Below are 20339 nucleotides of genomic sequence, written 5' to 3'. Positions count from 1 at the left end.
ATGCCATGTGCCAACAAAATTTTTGGGTATATCAATTTTTGTGCGTGCCATAGTTTCATCATCCCTGACAGACTGCACTTGGTAGGTTGTGTATAGTTCTGGCTGTCATGCTGCAACACCTCAAGGATGATGTGGTACCAAAGGGTGGAGAAGCGATCCACCAGGTTATTGCCTGAAATAGAGGGCTGTCTAGTAGTCTCTCAAATTTCACTAGTGTATCTGCCTCCACCACTGACTCAGGCAGTGCATTCCATGCACCAACCACTCTCTGAGTGAAAAACCTTCCTCTAATATCCCCCTTGAACTTCCCTCCCCTTACCTTAAAGCCATGTCCTCTTGTACGGATTAGTGGTGCCCTGGGGAAGAGGCGCTGGCTGTCCACTCTATCTATTCCTCTTAATATCTTGTACACCTCTATCATGTCTCCTCTCATCCTCCTTCTCTCCAAAGAGTAAAGCCCTAGCTCCCTTGATCTCTGATCGTAATGCATACTCTCTAAACCTGGCAGCATCCTGGTAAATCTCCTCTGTACCCTTTCCAATGCTTCCACATCCTTTCTATGGTGAGGCGACCAGAAATGGACACAGTACTCCAAGTATGGCCTAACTAGAGTTTTATAGAGCTGCATCATTACATCACGTCTCTTAAACTCTATCCCTCGACTTATGAAAACTAACACCCCATAAGCTTTCTTAACTACCCTATCTACCTGTGAGGCAACTTTCAGGGATCTGTGGACATGTACCCCCCAGATCCCTCTGCTCCTCCACACTACCAAGTATCCTGTTATTTACTTTGTACTCTGCCTTGGAGTTCATCCTTCCAAAGTGTACCACCTCACACTTCTCTGGGTTGAACTCCATCTGCCACTTCTCAGCCCATTTCTGCATCCTATCAATGTCTCTCTGCAATCTTTGACAATCCTCTACACTACCTACAACACCACCAACCTTTGTGTCGTCTGCAAACTTGCCAACCCACCCTCTAACCCCACATCCAGGTCTTTAATAAAAATCACAAGAAGTAGAGGTCCCAGTAAAGATCCTTGTGGGACACCACTAGTCACAACCCTCCAATCTGAATGTACTCCCTCCACCACGACCCTCTGCCTTCTGCAGGCAAGCCAATTCTGAATCCACCTGGCCAAACTTCCCTGGATCCCATGCCTGCTGACTTTCTGAATAAGCCTACCATGTGGAACCTTGTCAAATACCTTACTAAAATCCATGTAGAGCACATCCACTGCACTACCCTCATCTATATGCCTGGTCACCTCCTCAAAGAACTGTCAGGCTTGTTAGGCACGATCTGCCCTTCATAAAGCACAAGTTAAAGGTGAGAGGCAAAATTTGAAAAAGTTTTGAAGTAATAAAAGTTTTGAGGGGTATATTTCCACACATGGGATGGGCTGGTCCACCGAGATGTAACACTGAGCATCATAGGAAGTCATTCCTACCTGTGGCCATCAAACTTTACAACTCCTCCCTCGGAGTGTCAGACACCCTGAGCCAATAGGCTGGTCCTGGACTTATTTCCACTTGGCATAATTTACTTATTATTATTTAATTATTTATGGTTTTATATTGCTATATTTCTTCACTATTCTTGGTTGATGCGGCTTCCCCTTGGGATCAATTTCCCCTTGGGATCAATAAAGTATGTCTGTCTGTCTGTATTTGGTACAAACTGCCAAAGCAGGTGGTGGAAGCAGATATAATCATAATGTTTAAAAGGCATTTTAACAGATACTTGGATAGAGATATGGGCCTAATTTAAGTAAATGGAATCAAAGTAGATAAGTATCAGTCATCATGGACAAGGACGGTTGAAATGGGAACAATCTGTGCTGAAGATTGCAAATATCACTGCATTCTTTAAGAAGCGAGGAAGGCAAAAGAAAGGAAATTATATGTAGTTAGCCCTATAATGGTTGGAAAAGAAGTCAAGTCTATTATTATGGATGAGCTTTGAGACTAATGATAAAATAAGTCGAAGTCAACATGGTTTCTGTAAAGGGAAATCGTACCTGACAAATCTGTTGAGTTCTTTGAGGAATTAACAGGCAGGGTGGACAAAGGAGAGGTAGTGGATGTCATTTACTTGGATTTTCAGAAGGCATTTGATAAGGTGTTATACATGAGACTGCTTAACAAGACAAAATCCCATGGTGTTACAGGAGAGATACTGGCATGGACAGCAGAGGCAGAGAGTGGGAATAAAGAGGGCCTTTTCTGGTCGGCTGCCAGTTACTAGTGGTGTTCCTCAGGGGTCAGTATTGGGGCCACTGCTTTTCACACTGTCAATTACTTAGATAATGAAATTGATGGCTTTGTGACAAAGTTTGTGGATAATACAAAGATAGATGGAGGGGTAGGTAGTGCTGAGGAAGCAATGCAATTGCAGCAGGATTTAGACAAATTGGAAGAATGGGCAAAATAGTGGCAGATGGTATACAGTGTTGGGAAATATATAATAGTGCATTTTGGTAAAAGGAACAATAGTGTGTACTATTACCTATATGGGGAGAAGGTTCAAACTTCAGAGATGCAGAGGGACTTAGGAGTCCTTCTGCAAGACTCCCAGGAGGTTAATTTACAGGTTGCATCATCCAGAATTGAATGGGGTTAAGACTCGATGGGCTAAATGGCCTAATTCTGCTCCAATGTCTTAAGGTCTTATAATGCTGAAGCTTTATTAACACTAGTCAGGGTGCACATGGAGTATTGTCAACAGTTATGGGTCCCTTATCTCAGAAAGGATATGCTGTCATTGGAGAGGGTTCAGAGGAGATTCACAAGGATGATTCCGGTAATGAAGGGGTTAGCATATGAGGAGCATTTGGCAGCTTTGGGCCTGTACTCACTAGAATTTAGAAGAATGCGGGGGAATCTCATTGAAACCCACTGAATGTTGAAAGGACTAGAAAGGGTTGATGTGGATAGGATGTTTAATATGGTGGGGGTAACCAGAACTAGAGGGCACTGCCTCAAAATTGAGGAGTGACCCTTTAGAACAGAGGTAAGGAAGAATTTTTTTAAACAGTGAGTAGTAAATCTGTGCAATGCTCTGCCACAGACTGTGGTGGAGGCCAAGACTGTGTGTATATTTAAGGTGAAAGTTGATCAGTCACAGCATCAAAGGATATAGCGAGAAGGAAGAGGAGTGGGATCCAGGGTCAGCCATGATGGAGTAGTGGAGCAGACTCGATGGGCTGAGTGGCCTAATTCACTCCTATGTCTTATGGTCTTATGTTTCTATGATTCTAATACAGTAATACACAGAAATTAAATAGCTGGAGTTATGTGCACTGTTTCTATTAATTCAACAGCTCACAGTTCCCTATTTACTAAAGTGAATAGCAAGTAAAAACTATGGACTGGGATAAGTGGAAAACAAGGAGCATCAGTCTCTATCAAAGTTAGATATCTTTCAGGGAAGGAAATTTGCCAAATGTACCAATGTGATTGACTCAAATGCCCGCTTGAATTATGAATAAACACACTTGGTTCTGTGAAGTGAAATTAGGGATTGATAATGGTGCTGAGCTCTGTATTCTAGAGGATAAATTTCCTATGCAGGTGGTGATCTGCCAGAGTGGACTTGTTGTTACAAGTTCATCTAATTTTCATTGTGTTGCTTGTTTTAAGAGGCAAATGATCATGATAAAGTTCACATGACGTCAATGGAAAATTTACTTCATAGTATTACTTTACAATATGTATATTTCACTTAAGTGAATTTTAGATTCCCCCTTAGTAAATCAGTAAGATTCTCTGCGGATCTTGTGAGCCATTTTGCATAAGAGAGATCATGTGAGATTTGATTACAGGTACAAATCATGCTAATTCTCCATAATAGGTAGGGTATATATACAAGCACTTACCACGCCTCCAACACATCTATCCATATTTCTCTTCGCTATATCTACAAATGAAACAGAGGGAATTGTTGAGAATTTTATTGCAGATTATGTCTAAAGTATTTATACATTAAATGTATTGAGTATAGAAGTTGTTAGGTTATGGTGTATTGATAGAGATGCTGGTGTGGCAGCAACTAGTGTATAGTGTTCAGATTTGATTAACCTGCTATCTGAAATATATTACTAAACTGAAGAAAGTGCTGGAAAGATTTACAAGGACATTGCTATGACTTGAGAAATTGAGATATAGGGAGAAGTTGAACAGGTTAGGATATGTTTCCTTGGGGAATAGGAGAATGAAGGGTGATCACCTACAATTTGAGAGGGAGAAGCTGAAGGCAGATGGAGCTGTATTACAGTGCAGTAAAGGGAATTACAGAGGTATGAGAGAAGAGCTGGCCATAGTTGATTGGAAGGGGACACTGGTAGAGATAATGGCAAAGCAGCAGTGGGTGGTTTCCAGGAGCAATTTGGAAGGCGAAGGATAGATACATCCCAAAGTAGAGGAAATATTCGAAAGCAGGATAACAAGGGAAGTGTTATTCCCTTGTCAGCCACAGTTTACAAGAGAAGTCAAAGCAAACATTAAAGCAAAAGAGAGGGCATATAATACAGCAAAAATTAGTGGAAAGTTAGAGGGTTGAGAGACATTTAAAAGCCAACAGAAGACAACTAAAAATATCATTAAGAGGGAAAAATTAAATATGAAGGTATAATAGTCAATAATATCAAAGAGAATACCAAAACTTTTTTTCATATATATATATATATATATATCTATATATATATATATATATATATATATATAAAGAGTGAAAAAAGAGAGGTGAGAGTAGATTTTGGACTGCTGGAAAATGATGCTGGAGAGATAGTAATTGGGAACAAGGAAATGGCAGATGAACTGATTAAGTATTTTACATCAGTCTTCACCAAAGAAGACACTAGCAATATGCTAAAAGTTCGAGAGTGTCAGGGACAGAAGTGAGTGCAGTTGCTATTACGAGGGAGAAGGTGCTTGGATGGAAAGGTTTGAAGGTAGATGTCACCTGTACTAGATGGACAGGGTTCTAAAATAGGTAGCTGAAGAGATTGTGGAGGCATTGGTAATGATCTTTCAAGGATCAATAGATTCCAACATGGTTCCGGAGTACAGGAAAATTAGAAATGTCACTCCACTCTTCAAGAATTGAGGGAGGTAAAAGAAAGGAAATTATAGGCCTCAGCCTGACCTCAATGGTTTGGAAGATGTTGGAGTTGATTGTTAAAGATGTGGTTTTGAAAACTTGGAGACGTATGATAATAGGCCAAAGTCAGCACAGTTTTCCTTAAGAAAAAACCTTGCGTGATGAATCTGTTGAAATTCTTTGACAAAGGAGAACTGGTGTACGTTGTGTACTTGGATTTTCAGAAGGTCTTTGACAAGGTGCCACATTTGAGGCTCAACAAGATAGGATCCCGTGGTATTAAAGGAAAGATACTGGCATGGATAGAACATTGGCTGATTGGTAGGTGGCAAAGAGTGGGAATAAACGGAGATTTTTCTGATTGGCTGCTAGTGACTAGTGGTGTTCCACAGGGATCAGTGTTGGGCCCACTTCTTTTTATGTTATACGTCAAAGATTTGGATGACAGGATTGATGGATTTGTGGCCAACTTTACAGAGGATACAAAGATAGGTGGTGGGGTAGGTAGTGTTGAGGAAGCAGGGAGACTGCAGGAGTTCCCAACTTTTTAAATGCCACGGACCCCAGTTTGGGTACCCCTGACATAGATTAGGAGTATAGGTAAAGAAGAGGCAGATGGAATACAGTGTCAGGAAGTGTATGATCATGCACTTAGTAGAAGGAATAAAAGCACAGACTACTTTCTAAACAAGGAGAGAATCAAAAATCCAAGGTGCAAAGCGAATTGAGAACCTTCATGTAGGTTAATTTGCAGATTGAGTCAGTGGTGAGGAGGGCAAGTGCAATGTTAACATTCATTTCGAGAGGACGAGAATGTAAAAGCAAGGATGTAATGCTGAGTGCTGAGGCTTTACAAGGCACTGGTAGGCCTCACTTGGAATGTTATGAGCACTTTTGGGCCCCTTATTTAAGAAAGGACGTGCTAATGCTGGAGAGGTTTCAGAGGAGGTTCACAAGAATGATTCTGTGAATGTAAGGGTTATTCTACAGGGAGCTGGGCCTGGGCCAAGATGGATCTGGGCCTTTACTTGATGGAATTTAGAAGAATGAGGAGGAGGTGATGTCATTGAAATCTATCCAATGTTGAAAACCCTAGATAGAGTGGATGTGGAGAGAATGGTTTCTATAGTGGGGAGGTGTAGGACCAGTGGGCACAGCATCAGAATAGAAGAACATCCATTTAGAACAGCGATGGGGAGGAAATGCTTTAGCCAGTGGGTGGTGAATCTGTGGAATTTGTTGCGATAGGCGGCTGTGGAGACAGATCATTGTGTGTATTTAAGACAGAAGATGATAAATTCTTGATTACTCAAGGCATGAAAGGTTACGGGGAAAAGGCACAATACAGCACCTACAGCACAATACAGGCCCTTCAGCCCACCAAGTTGTGGCAAACATGTCCCTACCTTAGAAATTACTAGGCTTACCCATAGCCCTCTACTTTTCTAAGCACCATGTATCTATCCAAAAGTCTCTTAAAAGACCCTATTGTATCCGCCTCCACCACCATTGCCGGCAGCCTTTTCCACGCATTCACCACTCTTTGAGTAAAAAACTTACCTCTAACATCTCTTCTGTGCCTACTCCTCAGCACCTTAAACCTGCGTCCTCTTCTGCCAACCATTTCAGCCCTGGGAAAAAGCCTCTGACTATCCACACGATCAATGCCTCTCATCATCTTATGCGCCTCTTATCAGGTCACCTCTCTTCCTCCATCGCTCCAAGGAGAAAAGGCCGAGTTCACTCAACCTATTCTCATAAAGCATGCTCCCCAATCCAGGCATCATCCTTGTAAGTCTCCCCTGCACCCTTTCTATGGAGGCGACCACAGCTGAGCACAGTACTCCAAGTTGGGTCCGAACAGGGTCCTATATAGCTGCAACATTACCTCTTGGCTCCTAAATTCAATTCCACGATTGATGAAGGCCAATTTACCGTATGCCTTCTTAACCACAGAGTCAACCTGTGCAGCTGCTTTGAGCTTCCTATGGACTCCAAGATCCCTCTGATCCTCCACACTGCCAAGAGTCTTACCAGAAATACTACATTCTGCCATCATACTTGACCTACCAAAATGAACCACTTCACACTTAACTGGGTTGAACTCCATCTGCGACTTCTCAGCCCAGTTCTGCATCCTATCAATATCCCACTGTAACCTCTGACAGCCCTCCACACTATCCACAACTCTGTGTCATCAGCAAACTTACTAACCCATCCCTTCACTTCCACATCCAGGTTGAGAGAATACAGTTGAGAGGGAAATGGAACAGACATGATTGAATGGCGAGCAGACTCGATGGGCCAGATGGCCTAATTCTGTTCCTATGTATCATGGTTTTAAAGAAGCATATTAAACCATGATGGCATAGATAGAGAGAATGCACTCAAATCTTTTCTTCTCCAGACAGCATGAAGAAATTAAATTATGGAAGGAAACGAAAAACTTGAATTGATCAAGGACAGTGGAAGCAAACAAACTAATTGTCTCTGTTCTTGCCATGGCTAACTTTGAGGCGATGCAAAGGGATTTAGAGAGAGTGGATTGGGTCAAGTTGTTTTATGGGAAGGATGTAATAGAGAAATGGAGGTCATTTAAGGGTGAAATTATGAGGGTACAGAATCTTTATGTTCCTGTTAGGTTGAAAGGAAAGGTTAAAGGTTTGAAAGCACCATGGTTTTCAAGGGATATTAGAAACTTGGTTCGGAAAAAGAGGGATGTCTACAATAGATATAGGCAGCATGGAGTAATGGAATTGCTCGAGGAATATAAAGAATGTAAAAGGAATCTTAAGAAGGAGATTAGAAAAGCTAAAAGAAGATACAAGGTTGGTTTGGCAAATAAGGCGAAAGTAAATCCGAAAGGTTTCTACAGTTATATTAAAAGCAAGAGGATAGTGAGGGATAAAATTGGTCCCTTAGAGAATCAGGGTGGTCAACTATGTGTGGAGCCGAGGGAGATGGGAGAGATTTTGAATGATTTCTTCTCTTCGGTATTCACTAAGGAGAAGGATATTGAATTGTGTAAGGTGTGGGAAACAAGTAAGGAAGTTATGGAACCTATGACAATTAAAGAGGTGGAAGTACTGGCGCTTTTAAGAAATTTAAAAGTGGATAAATCTCCGGGTCCTGACAGGATATTCCCCAGGACCCTGAGGGAAATTTGTGTAGAGATAGCAGGAGCTCTGACAGAGATCTTTCAGATGTCATTAGAGACGGGGATTGTGCCGGAGGATTGGCGTATTGCTCATGTGGTTCCATTGTTTAAAAAGGGTTCTAGAAGTAAGCCTAGCAATTATAGACCTGTCAGTTTGACATCAGTGGTGGGTAAATTAATGGAAAGTATTCTTAGAGATAGTATTTATAATTATCTGGATAGACAGGATCTGATTAGGAGTAGCCAGCATGGATTTGTGCATGGAAGGTCATGTTTGACAAACCTTATTGAATTTTTTGAAGAAGTTATGAGGAATGTTGATGAGGGTAAGGCAGTGGATGTAGTCTATATGGACTTCAGCAAGGCCTCTGACAAAGTTCCACATGGAAGGTTAGTTAAGAAGGTTCAGTTGTTAGGTATTAATGCTGGAGTAATAAAATGGATTCAACAGTGGCTAGATGGGAGATGCCAGAGAGTAGTGGTGGGTAATTGTTTATCGGGATGGAGGCCGGTGACTAGCAGGGTGCCTCAGGGATCTGTTTTGGGCCCAATGTTGTTTGTAATATACATAAATGATCTGGATGATGGGGTGGCAAATTGAATTAGTAAATATGCCGCTGATACTAAGGTAGGAGGTGTTGTGGATAATGAGGTGGGTTTTCAAAGCTTGCAGGGAGATTTATGCCAGTTAGAAGAATGGGCTGAACGTTGGCAGATGGAGTTTAATGCTGAGAAGTGTGAGGTTCTACATTTTGGCAGGAATAATCCAAATAGAACATACAGGGTAAATGGTAGGGCATTGAGGAATGCAGTGGAACAGAGAGATCTAGGAATAACAGTGCATAGTTCCCTGAAGGTGGAGTCTCATGTAGATAGGGTGGTGAAGAAGGCTTTTGGAACGCTGGCCTTTATAAATCAGAGCATTGAGTACAGAAGCCAAATTTGGAATATTGTGTACAGTTCTGGTCACCGAATTATAGGAAAGATATCAATAAATTAGAGAGAGTGCAGAGAAGATTTACTAGGATGTTACCTGGGTTTCAGCACTTAAGTTACAGAGAAAGGTTGAACAAGTTAGGTCTCTATTCATTGGAGCGTAGAAGGTTGAGGGGGGATTTGATCGAGGTATTTAAAATTTTGATTGGGATAGATAGAGTTGACGTGAATAGGCTGTTTCCATTGAGAGTAGGGGAGATTCAAATGAGAGGACATGATTTGAGAGTTAGGGGGCAGAAGTTTAAGGGAAACACGAGGGGATATTTCTTTACTCAGAGAATGATAGCTGTGTGGAATGAGCTTCCTGTAGAAGTAGTAGAGACCAGTTCAGTTGTGTCATTTAAGGTAAAATTGGATAGGTATATGGACAGGAAAGGAGTGGAGGGTTATGGGCTGAGTGCGGGTAGGTGGGACTAGGTGAGATTAAGAGTTCAGCACGGACTAGGAGGGCTGAGATGGCCTGTTTCCGTGCTGTGATTGTTATATGGTTATATGATGGATGGTTATATGATGTTCAGGCACCCATTGCTCTACATCCTCCATGTTGTGGACTGAAGTTGCTTGGCTTGATTAAGTTTTAAAGTGGACACAATGATGCCCCAAGTAATCTGCAGAGTTTGAGATAATTTCCAAATAAGAAGTTATATGTGAAATATTCTTTGGTTGGATTTAACATGCAAGTTTGTGAATGTTGGGGTCTGTGTCTGCCTGTGTGATCCGAGCTGGTTACTGATTGCGAACAGAGAGCCATAAATTAGCAGTTGTCAGTTCTCATTTGCAGAAGTAGGGCAATAAATTGATGCTGGCTTGGATGACCCATAGCCAATAACATTGAAATGTATCATTTGAACTAGTAAGGAATGAACATAAAAGCAGAGGCTTTCGGGTACAAGATAGTGATAACTTCTACCAGAGATTCACCATCTCAAGGAAGAACCCCCATGCCAGGGGCTGGAAGAAGGATCGATCATCTGCCAATGGGAGACCCCATTTTGGTATTAGAATTTGGGCAAGTGGTCTGAATGAGTATTGGTACAGGGAGAACAGCAGAATTCATGTTCTAAGTTGTTGGCCTGGGGTCAAAATAGTTACGTTGTTGTTTGGGCAGAGACAATAAAGTGCAAGATATGGTTAATTAAGAGTTGCACAGTGAGCTTCCTAACCTAGTTCCATCGATGAATGGTCAACAGAAGATTCAAGTATTAGAGACATAGGTTTAAGGCATGAGGGGGAAGATTTTACAGGATCTTGACTGGCATTTTTTTGTTAGAAATTTAAGGTGATACATGTGGATGAGTTGCCAGAGGAAGTAGTTGAGGCAGGCACAATAAAAACTTTTAAAATACACAGGTACAGAGATAGGAAAGGTTTATAAGTTTATGGTCCAAATACAGGCAAATGGGATTAACTTGGATGGTCATCTCGGTTGGCATGGATCAGTTTGGCCAAATACTATTTCCATGTTGTATGACTCTATAAATCTATGTTTATCTGACAGCTCCAGTCCACTGTGCAAAAATGGTACAAAAGTGATTCATCATTCAAATAAAATAAATGGTTTGATATTCTTGTGCTTGCAAGGAATATACAAACCAGGAATGTTTCATTGGGTTGGCCTTTGATTTCACATAGCCTTTTAACTGCATGATAAATATTATTTACTACCTAATTAACTCATGGGCATTGGAAATTTCACAATTTCCTTCAGGTTTCAATTGTATTAAACAAAAAGCTGTTAAGACTCTTTTCCCATATTTCTCCCCTTTATCTAATTGGACAGTGATTTTAACATCCAGAATTACATTTCCTTACTCATATGGTATGTTGTTGGGTTTAGTTAGTTTCCTGCTTGGTTTAGTTAGATCCTTATAGGTTTTTGATTTTCCTATTCCTCTCCCACCGAAGTGTAGCGTATGGTATCACACCATTTTGATGGTTTATAATAAATTCTCAGCCATTCCAAAAGAATTGACTCCTCAAAAAGATACAAAGAAACACAGAAAAAGAACCAGAGAGACAAGAATAACAATAATTCAAAATATAAGGTATCACATCTATGATCATGCCAATTCTGAAATTGTACTGCCAGTGCGAAAATGGAGTAATCTGACAAAGACTAACAACTTTTGTAAGATGTTTTTATAAGTTTGGAACATAACACCTGTATTTGGAAAATTAAAAATATGGCAAAATAATATTAAAAATTAAAACATGGATGAAAAAAATAAGCTTGGTAGTCATATTCTTGGAGTATAGCTCAGTAATTATGAATTCAAATACCATCATAGCAAATTGTGAAAATTAACTCATTTACTATGGACTGGCAAGAACAAAATAACCAAGAATTCTGCCAGTAACAAAATTCAACAAGTGCAGTAATGTTTTTTAATGTTTTTCAGAAAAGGTGCTAGCCTTTTTCTTCAAATCCAAAATATGTGATTACCTTGTAAGGCATGTACAGTAATCAGACATGGCAGTAAGTGTATTCTTGCCAGGGTTTAAATGTATATTTAAAAATTCAGGAGAATACAATCCTTAGAGAAATTAAGAATGAATTGATAATAAATAAATACAATTTATGAATCCAATTAATTTAAAATTAGAAATTCGTCCATATCAGAAACAAAAGTGAACCCTGTCAATGCAGTAATAACAGCGCCCACCAGACGCATCAGCAAGCAAATGCAAATCAAGGACAAGGACTAGGCATGGCGTATCTATCTATCAAAGAAACCTTACTTTGATTTTTCAAATCATACCTAAAAATTCTGCAGATGAATTTCTGCAGTGTAGAAACATGGGTAATTTAGTTGCTTCTGCCAAGTCAAATTGCTTTTCAAAGTATCTGAAAGAAAAAAGTATAGCTTTATTATATTGTTACCATTTTAAAAAGTTCAAAAAAAAAACCTCAGTTTATTCAATCTTAATGTTAGCTAATCCTTGTTGACTTTCTAAAGTGAATGTACTCTAGAATTTCAGGAAATCACTTCAAAAGTTAAAAAGTTGTTTCACCCTCTGTCCTATCTGTAGAATGAATGAGATTGATATCCTCCATCACAAAAGCTTAAGATGAATCAATGTTTGGCTTTTGTACGTAACCCAGGGAAAGCAATTAAAATCAACATCTTTTATGTTACAATGAAAAATTAAGAGCATTTCATTCATCCCGTTTAAATGCTTTTTCTTGCTGCTGAGCAAATTATCCTCAAAATGCTTTGTATTTCACAGTTTTATTTGCATAAAATTGGAAATATTAATTAAAATGTAAGCCAAATGTTAATTTAACACAATAAAAAATGTACTTGATGCACCAAGTAATAATAATATCCTCTAGGCTTTACTCTGTAACATCTGTAGCTCGTATGTCTGGTTTTAAAAAGAGATTTCTCAGTTTTATTTCTTGTAATTACTAGTGCCGAACAAATCCCCCAATATCAGAATAGTGTCTTTTATCCTTTAGAGCTCATTAAATATTGTTACAACATAGAACAGTAAAACAGAAGAATCAGCTATAGGGCCTCTGCGAATCCCTGCAGCATCTGGTGACCCTATGATCTTTGTCTCGGAGGCCGACATCAGAACATCTTTTAAGAAGGTGAACCCTTGTAAGGCGTCAGGCCCCGACAGCGCACCTAGCAGGAATATGAAAACCTGTGCCAACTAACTGGCATAAGAGTTCAAGGACATCTTCAATCTTTTACTGTTGCAGTCGGATGTTCCCACCTGCTTCAAAAGGGCAACAATCATACCAGTGCCCAAGAAGAGCAGGGTGAGCTGCCTCACCGACCATCACCCTGTGGCTTTGAAATCTAATATGATGAAATGCTTTGAGAGATTGGTCATGGCTAGAATAAAATCCTGCCTAAGCAAAGACCTGGATCCACTGCAACAGGTCTTCAGCAGATCCAAACTAACTGAATTTCCACTCGGACTTCAAGCACCTGACAAGGCAATTCTGGTAAGATGTCAGCGCGTTTCAATGCGGTGACCGCTCAGGTGCCACCCATAGGTGCACTTAACTTTCAAACAGGATTTTTTATGATCGTAAGACTATATTGTACTCAACAAACAATGATTCCAGAGGTCTACCACGTCAGTGATCTGTTCGTTGTTTGGAGATGTTAGTCTGGGTGGAGGGGAAGCTAGCGGACCGACTGGGTGGAGGGGAATCTGGCGGACAGGCCCGGTGGATCAGCTGGGTGGAGGGGAAGCTGGCGGAGGGGAGACCGGCAGAGGGACCCAGCAGAGGGGAATCTAGTGGGCCAGCAGGGTGGAGGGGAAGCCAGTGGAGGGCAGGCCAGTGGAGGGGCCGGGTGAAGGTTCGGAGAAGCTGACCTGTGTGCAGACTGTGCCTGCTACTCAAAGTCATCAAAGTTGGTGCACCAAAGCAGTGTGCAGTGTAACCGTGAGTGTCTTGGACAGTTCTCTTGGGATCGCAAGACCCTGTTGGACATTGGTAATGTGAGATGCCACAGGCCCGTTTCCCTTGTTTGGTGGTAAGACAGGAAATGAGGCAGCTACGTGGCCTCAGTTGGCACACGGACAAGGCCTCAAGTGGGCTTGGCTGCTGCTGCAGTCCAGATAAGACGATCCTGGAGGTGGTGCAGCGTGGAGTATGTACTCGGTTAGGAGCTGGCCTCTCCTGTCAGTGCTGCCCTCCAGTGTTCGACCAGTGGAGGAATAGGCTGGATTGCCGGAAGCTGTACCATCAATTTGCAAGTCACTCAGGGACTTGGACTATACTTGTGTTTTCTTGTCTAACTGTGTGTGTGTTTTTCTCTCTCACCCTCTCTCAGTATTCTGAATGTATATTATGCACTTAGACCACAGAGGAACACTGTCTTATTTGACTGTATCCATGTATGGTCTGAATGATAATTAAAGTAAATTTGATTTGACAATTGTTATAACTACATCAAGCTGCTGTTTATTGATTATAGCTCAACATTCAACACAATCATACACTCAGTTCTAATCAACAAGTTCCAAAACCTGGGCCTCTGTACCTCTTTCTGCAACTGTTCCTTGATTTCCTCACTGGGAGACCACAGACTGTAGGGATCAAAAATAACATCTCCTCCTCACCGACAATCAACACTGGAGCACCTCAAGGATGAGTGCTTAGCCCACTGTTCGGTTCACTCTACACTCATGACTGCTTGACTCAGCACAGCTGAAATGTCATTGATATGAAACCCCTTTTCATCGGGCGTCTCTCGGCTCAATAGCACCTCACTAACAGCAACTGAGCTCAGCAGTGAGCAAATCGCCTTTCTCAAACTCCGTAAATCAAGGGTCGGTATGACTGGGTTCCAACAAGACCGGGAAGCTGGGACGTTTTGACCACCTGAACCCCAATCTGTGTGAGTACTGTGTAAATACTGCCCTAAAACAATTAGCTACCAGCAAGAAGTAACAGATCTTCCACTGTATTTAATTATAAAGAAAGTATATTTATAAATTTCAGCTTTATCGAAGTTAGTAGGAAAAAGAAAAGAAAAGGGTTAACCCAGTCCGAATGGGTACATAGTTGGAGGTCATCTTGAAGTTGCCTGTAACTCACGTGCTGGCCCCACAGTCTGCAGGAAAGCACACACCACACTCCAAACGTCACTCAAAATCCATCTCGAACAAACGGGCTCCTTTAATATTGGTCCTTCCTCTTTAAGCCATTCATCTGCACAAAACAGCTTGTGTAACAGGAACGGCATCCTCAGCAATCTTCCCTCCCGTCTTCTCCCAGCTCCCATGAAAAAGACTTAGACCCATAACAGTGTCAATCACAAAAATCTTTCCGCCCAGCGTTCCCTAGAACCATCTCCCAATTCCTGATTTGCCGACACAATATTCCCAAGTTGAACAACATAGCTCCGTATCTTTAGCTCAAGCCCAAACATTCTAAAAGCCAATCAGACGTTTCTTACAGAACTGCTAAAATAAATACCTACAGCGTAGCAGCAAAAATCTTAGCCAGGGTATTACATCTCCCTCACCAAAAATAGTCATGTCCTCATGCTCCATGACTGAATTTAACTTCCTTCAGTTTAACCAGGTGCTGCCAAACATTTTCAACCTCCCCTGGTGCTAACCTGTGAGTCCTGTTTTGGAAAGGGGTATCCTCGGTCACTCTAATAATGCGGTAACTAGTTCTGGAGTAACCAAGGAGTTTTCTACTTGCCAGTAGAAAACACATCTTCACATCCCAACATAATCTCCTTTTCCATTCCTTGGACATTACGGGAAATTTGGGGGTTCCTGTCATCAAAGCTACTCCTCCAGGCCATAACATGACAGGTTTAGACTGGTTGTACAGCACAGTTCCTTGTTTCTGTTCATCATCCTGCTTAGGAGGAACCTGCACCTTCTCAAAAGCAGCTTTGAACACAGGTTGAATGGACAAGGTTTTCAAAAAGTTCTCTTCATCTCTCACTTTGCATGCTCCCTCGAGGCTTTTCACAATGGCATGCCAGGTGACCAAGCAGTTTGAAAAGCTCAAACAAATGAATAGAGGGTTACCTCAAGCGGGGCGGCCTGTGGAAAGCGGCCAGTGAGTGAGTGGGCCAGTGAGTGAGTGGAGATTTGAGGCTTTGACTCGAGAGGCTGAGGATGAGCTTCACTCCAAGCGAGGTAAGGCCGGGTAAGTTCCTTTCAAAGGAGAAAGTTTCAAAAGTTGAGGCAAGTATTGGGTAGTTCATGGCAGCTGAGATCAGCCCCGTGGTTTGTTCATCGTGCAGCATGTGGGAAATCAGGGATACATCCAGTGCTCCTGACGACTATGTGTGCAGGAAGTGTGTCCAACTGTAGCTTCTGGCAGACCGCATTGAGCGACTGGATTCATACTGGAGCATCCATGATGTTGAGAAAGTCGTGAATAGCATGTTCAGTGAGTTGGCCACACCGCAGGTAAAGGCTACACAGGCAGAAAGGGAAGGGGTGGCCACTAGACAGCGTAGCAGTAGGCAGGTAGTGCAGGAGTCCCCTGAGGTCATCTCCCTCCTAAACAGATATACTGTTTGGATACTGTTGGGGGAGATGTCTCATCAGGGGAAGGCAGCAGCAGCCGAGTTCATTGCACCATGGGTGGCTCTGCGGCACAGGAGGTAAGGAAAAGGAATGGGAGAGCTATAGTGATAGGGGATTCGATTTTAAGGGGAATAGATAGGCATTTCTGTGGCCACAAACAAAACTCCAGGACGGTATGTTGCCTCCCTGGTGCAACGGTCAAGGATGTCTCTGAGTGGCTGCAGAACATTCTGGAATGGGAGGGTGAACAGCCAGTGGTCGTGGTGCACATAGGTACCAACGATATAGGTAAAAAACGGGATGAGGTCCTACAAGGTGAATTCAGGGAGTTAGGAGATAAACTAAAAAGTAGGACCACAAAGGTGATAATCTCTGGATTACTACCAGTGCCACGTGCTAGTCAGAGTAGAAATAAGAGGATATTTCAGATGAATACGTGGCTTGATAAATGGTGCAAGGGGGAGAGATTCAAATTTCTGGGACATTGGAACCAGTTCTGGGGAGGTGGGACCAGTATAACAAGACGATTTGCACTTGGGCTGGACTGGAACCAATGTCCTAGGGGGAGCGTTTGTTACTGCTGTTCAGGAGGCTTTAAACTCATGTGGCAGGGGGATGGGAACAAGTGCAGAGAGACAGATGGGTGTAAAATGACGGTAGAAGCAAAAAGTAGTAAGGTGAAAAGTAAAAGTGGCAGGCAGGCAAATCCAGGGCAAAAAGCAAAAAGAGCCACTTTTCAACATAATTGTGTAAGGGCTAAGAGTGTTGTAAAAACAAGCTTGAAGGCTTTGTGTGTCAATGCGAGGAGCATTCTTAACAAGGTGAATGAATTGAATGTGCAGATAGTTATTAATGAATATGATATAGTCGGGATCACAGAGACATGGCTCCAGGGTGACCAAGGATGGGAGCTCAACATCCAGGGATGTTTTGGAACATCTTTTGGAAGAGGAGAGCGAGGCTTTGAGAGGAAGTGTGGCGGTGGCCATTTTCAAATTGTCCAATTGCGTCTCAGATCGGAGTTCTGAAAGGCAGGACTGCGCAGGCGTGTGAAGGAGGGAAGATATAAAAAGAACGCAGCCTTAAGAAGCGGGCAGCGGAGTGCGCCGGGAACAGAGTGTAGGGCTTGGGCTCAGGGGGCTTAGGCGGAAGAGGGCACAGTAGGCTTATCTTTTAGTTCTTGTTATTTTCAGTTATTCGGGAAGTATGAGTGTGAGGGCAGCTTGTTGTTCTCGGTGTCAGATGTGGGAGGTCCTGGTGTCTCCGAGCCTCCCGGACGTCACATCTGCGCCAGGTGCACCGAACTGCAGCTCATGAGGGACTGAGTTAGGGAACTGGAGCTGCAGCTTGATGACCTTCGCCTGGTCAGGGAGAGTGAGGAGGTGATAGAGAGGAGTTACAGGCAGGTGGTCACTCCGGGGCCACAGGAGGCAGATAGGTGGGTCACGGTCAGGAAGGGGAAGAGGCAGGTACTAGAGAGTACCCCAGTGGCTGTACCCCTTGACAATAAGTACTCATGTTTGAGTACTGTTGGGGGGGACAGCCTACCTGGTGGAAGTGACAGTGGCCGGGCCTCCGGCACAGAGGACGGCCCTGTAGCTCAGAAGGGTAGGGATAGAAGAAAAAGGACCATAGTAATAGGGGACTCGTTAGTCAGGGGTTCAGACAGGCGGTTCTGTGGAGGTGATCGGGAGTCCCGGATGTTAATTTGCCTCCCTGGTGCCAGGGTTCAGGACGTTTCTGATCACGTCCAAGATATCCTGAAGTGGGAGGGTGAGGAGCCAGAGGTCGTGGTACATGTAGGTACCAATGACATAGGTAGGAAAGAGGAAGAGGTCCTGAAACGAGAGTATAGGGAGTTAGGAAGGCAGTTAAGAAGAAGGACCGCAAAGGTAGTAATCTCGGGATTACTGCCTGTGCCACGCGACAGTGAGAGTAGGAATGGAATTAGGTGGAGGATGAATGCGTGGCTGTGGGATTGGAGCAGGGGGCAGGGATTCAAGTTTCTGGATCATTGGGACCTCTTTTGGGGCAGGTGTGACCTATTCAAGAAGGACAGGTTACACTTGAATCCTGAGGGGACCAATATCCTAGCGGGGAGGTTTGCTAGGGCTACAGGGCAGACTTTAAACTAGTAAGATGGGGGGGCGGGAATCAATTTGAGGAAACTATGGGAGAGGAGGTTAGTTCACCAGTAGAGCAAGTAAATAAACAGTGTGTGAGGGAGGAAAGGCAGGTGATGGAGAAGGGATGCGCTCAGCCCGAAGATGTAGGGGAGAAGAAAGAAAAGAATAATAAATTTGAATGCATTCTTAGGGATGAAAAGAGAGGAGGAGGTAGAGAGTATCTTAAATGTGTCTATTTTAATGCTAGGAGCATTGTAAGAAAGGTGGTTGAGCTTAAAGCGTGGATTGATACCTGGAATTATGATGTTGTAGCTATTAGTGAAACATGGTTGCAGACAGGGTGTGATTGGCAACTAAATATTCCTGGATTTAGTTGCTTCAGGTGTGATAGAGTAGGAGGGGCCAGAGGAGGAGGTGTTGCATTGCTTGTCCGAGAAAATCTTATGGCGGTGCTTTGGAAGGATAGATTAGAGAGCTCCTCTAGGGAGGAATTTGGGTGGAATTGAGGAATGGGAAAGGTGTAGTAACACTGATAGGAGTGTATTATAGGCCACCTAATGAGGAGCGTGAGTTGGAAGAGCAAATGTGTAAGGAGATAGCAGATATTTGTAGTAAACACAAGGTGGTGATTGTGGGAGATTTTAATTTTCCACACGTAGACTGGGAAGCTCATTCTGTAAAAGGGCTGGATGGTTTAGTGTTTGTGAAATGTGTGCAGGATAGATTTTTGCAACAATACATAGAAGTACCGACTAGAGATGGGGCAGTGTTGGATCTCCTGTTAGGGAATGCGATAGGTCAGCTGACAGATGTATGTGTTGGGGAGCATTTCAGGTCCTGTGATCACAATAGCATTAGCTTCAATATAATTATGGAGAAGGACAGGACAGGACCTAGAGTTGAGATTTTTGATTGGAGAAAGGCTAACTTTGAGGAGATGCGAAGGGATTTAGAGAGAGTGGATTGGGTCAAGTTGTTTTATGGGAAGGATGTAATAGAGAAATGGAGGTCATTTAAGGGTGAAATTATGAGGGTACAGAATCTTTATGTTCCTGTTAGGTTGAAAGGAAAGGTTAAAGGTTTGAAAGCACCATGGTTTTCAAGGGATATTAGAAATTTGGTTCGGAAAAAGAGGGATGTCTACAATAGATATAGGCAGCATGGAGTAAAGGAATTGCTCGAGGAATATAAAGAATGTAAAAGGAATCTTAAGAAAGAGATTAGAAAAGCTAAAAGAAGATATGAGGTCGGTTTGGCAAATAAGGTGAAAGTAAATCCGAAAGGTTTCTACAGTTATATTAGAAGCAAGAGGATAGTGAGGGATAAAATTGGCCCCTCAGAAAATCAGAGTGGTCAGCTATGTGTGGAGCCGAGGGAGATGGGAGAGATTTTGAATGATTTCTTCTCTTTGGTATTCACTAAGGAGAAGGATACTGAATTGTGTAAGGTGTGGGAAACAAGTAAGGAAGTTATGGAACCTATGACAATTAAAGAGGTGGGAGTACTGGCACTTTTAAGAAATTTAAAAGTGGATAAATCTCTGGGTCCTGACAGGATATTCCCCAGAACCTTGAGGGAAGTTTGTGTAGAAATAGCAGGAGCTCTGACAGAGATCTTTAAGATGTCATTAAAAACGGGGATTGTGCCGGAGGATTGGCGTATTGCTCATGTGGTTCCATTGTTTAAAAAGGGTTCTAGAAGTAAGCCTAGCAATTATAGACCTGTTGGTTTGACATCAGTGGTGTGTAAATTAATGGAAAGTATTCTTAGAGATAGTATTTATAATTATCTGGATAGACAGGATCTGATTAGGAGTAGCCAGCATGGATTTGTACGTGGAAGGTCATGTTTGACAAACCTTATTGAATTTTTTGAAGAAGTTACCAGGAATGTTGACGAGGGTAAGGCAGTGGATGAAGTCTATATGGACT

At 42.4% G+C, this 20339-nt stretch overlaps 1 protein-coding gene across 2 annotated transcripts in view; it reads right to left on the bottom strand.

The window, feature by feature from the left end:
- Positions 1 to 20339, bottom strand: part of tatdn1 (TatD DNase domain containing 1) — a 76714-nt gene that overhangs the window by 19802 nt on the left and 36573 nt on the right. For both annotated transcript variants that reach the window (XM_059979968.1, XM_059979977.1), the window contains 2 exons: positions 12019 to 12104; positions 3884 to 3924 (listed from right to left, as the gene is read on the bottom strand). In XM_059979968.1, the coding sequence (XP_059835951.1) occupies positions 3884 to 3924; positions 12019 to 12104 (127 nt within the window). The remainder of the gene's footprint in view (positions 1 to 3883; positions 3925 to 12018; positions 12105 to 20339) is intronic.

Source organism: Hypanus sabinus, chromosome 1 (genome assembly GCF_030144855.1).
Source record: "Hypanus sabinus isolate sHypSab1 chromosome 1, sHypSab1.hap1, whole genome shotgun sequence".
Taxonomy (NCBI): Eukaryota; Metazoa; Chordata; class Chondrichthyes; order Myliobatiformes; family Dasyatidae; genus Hypanus; species Hypanus sabinus.
The sequence above is the reverse complement of the archived record's forward strand: the minus strand, read 5'-3'. Positions and strand labels throughout refer to the sequence as shown.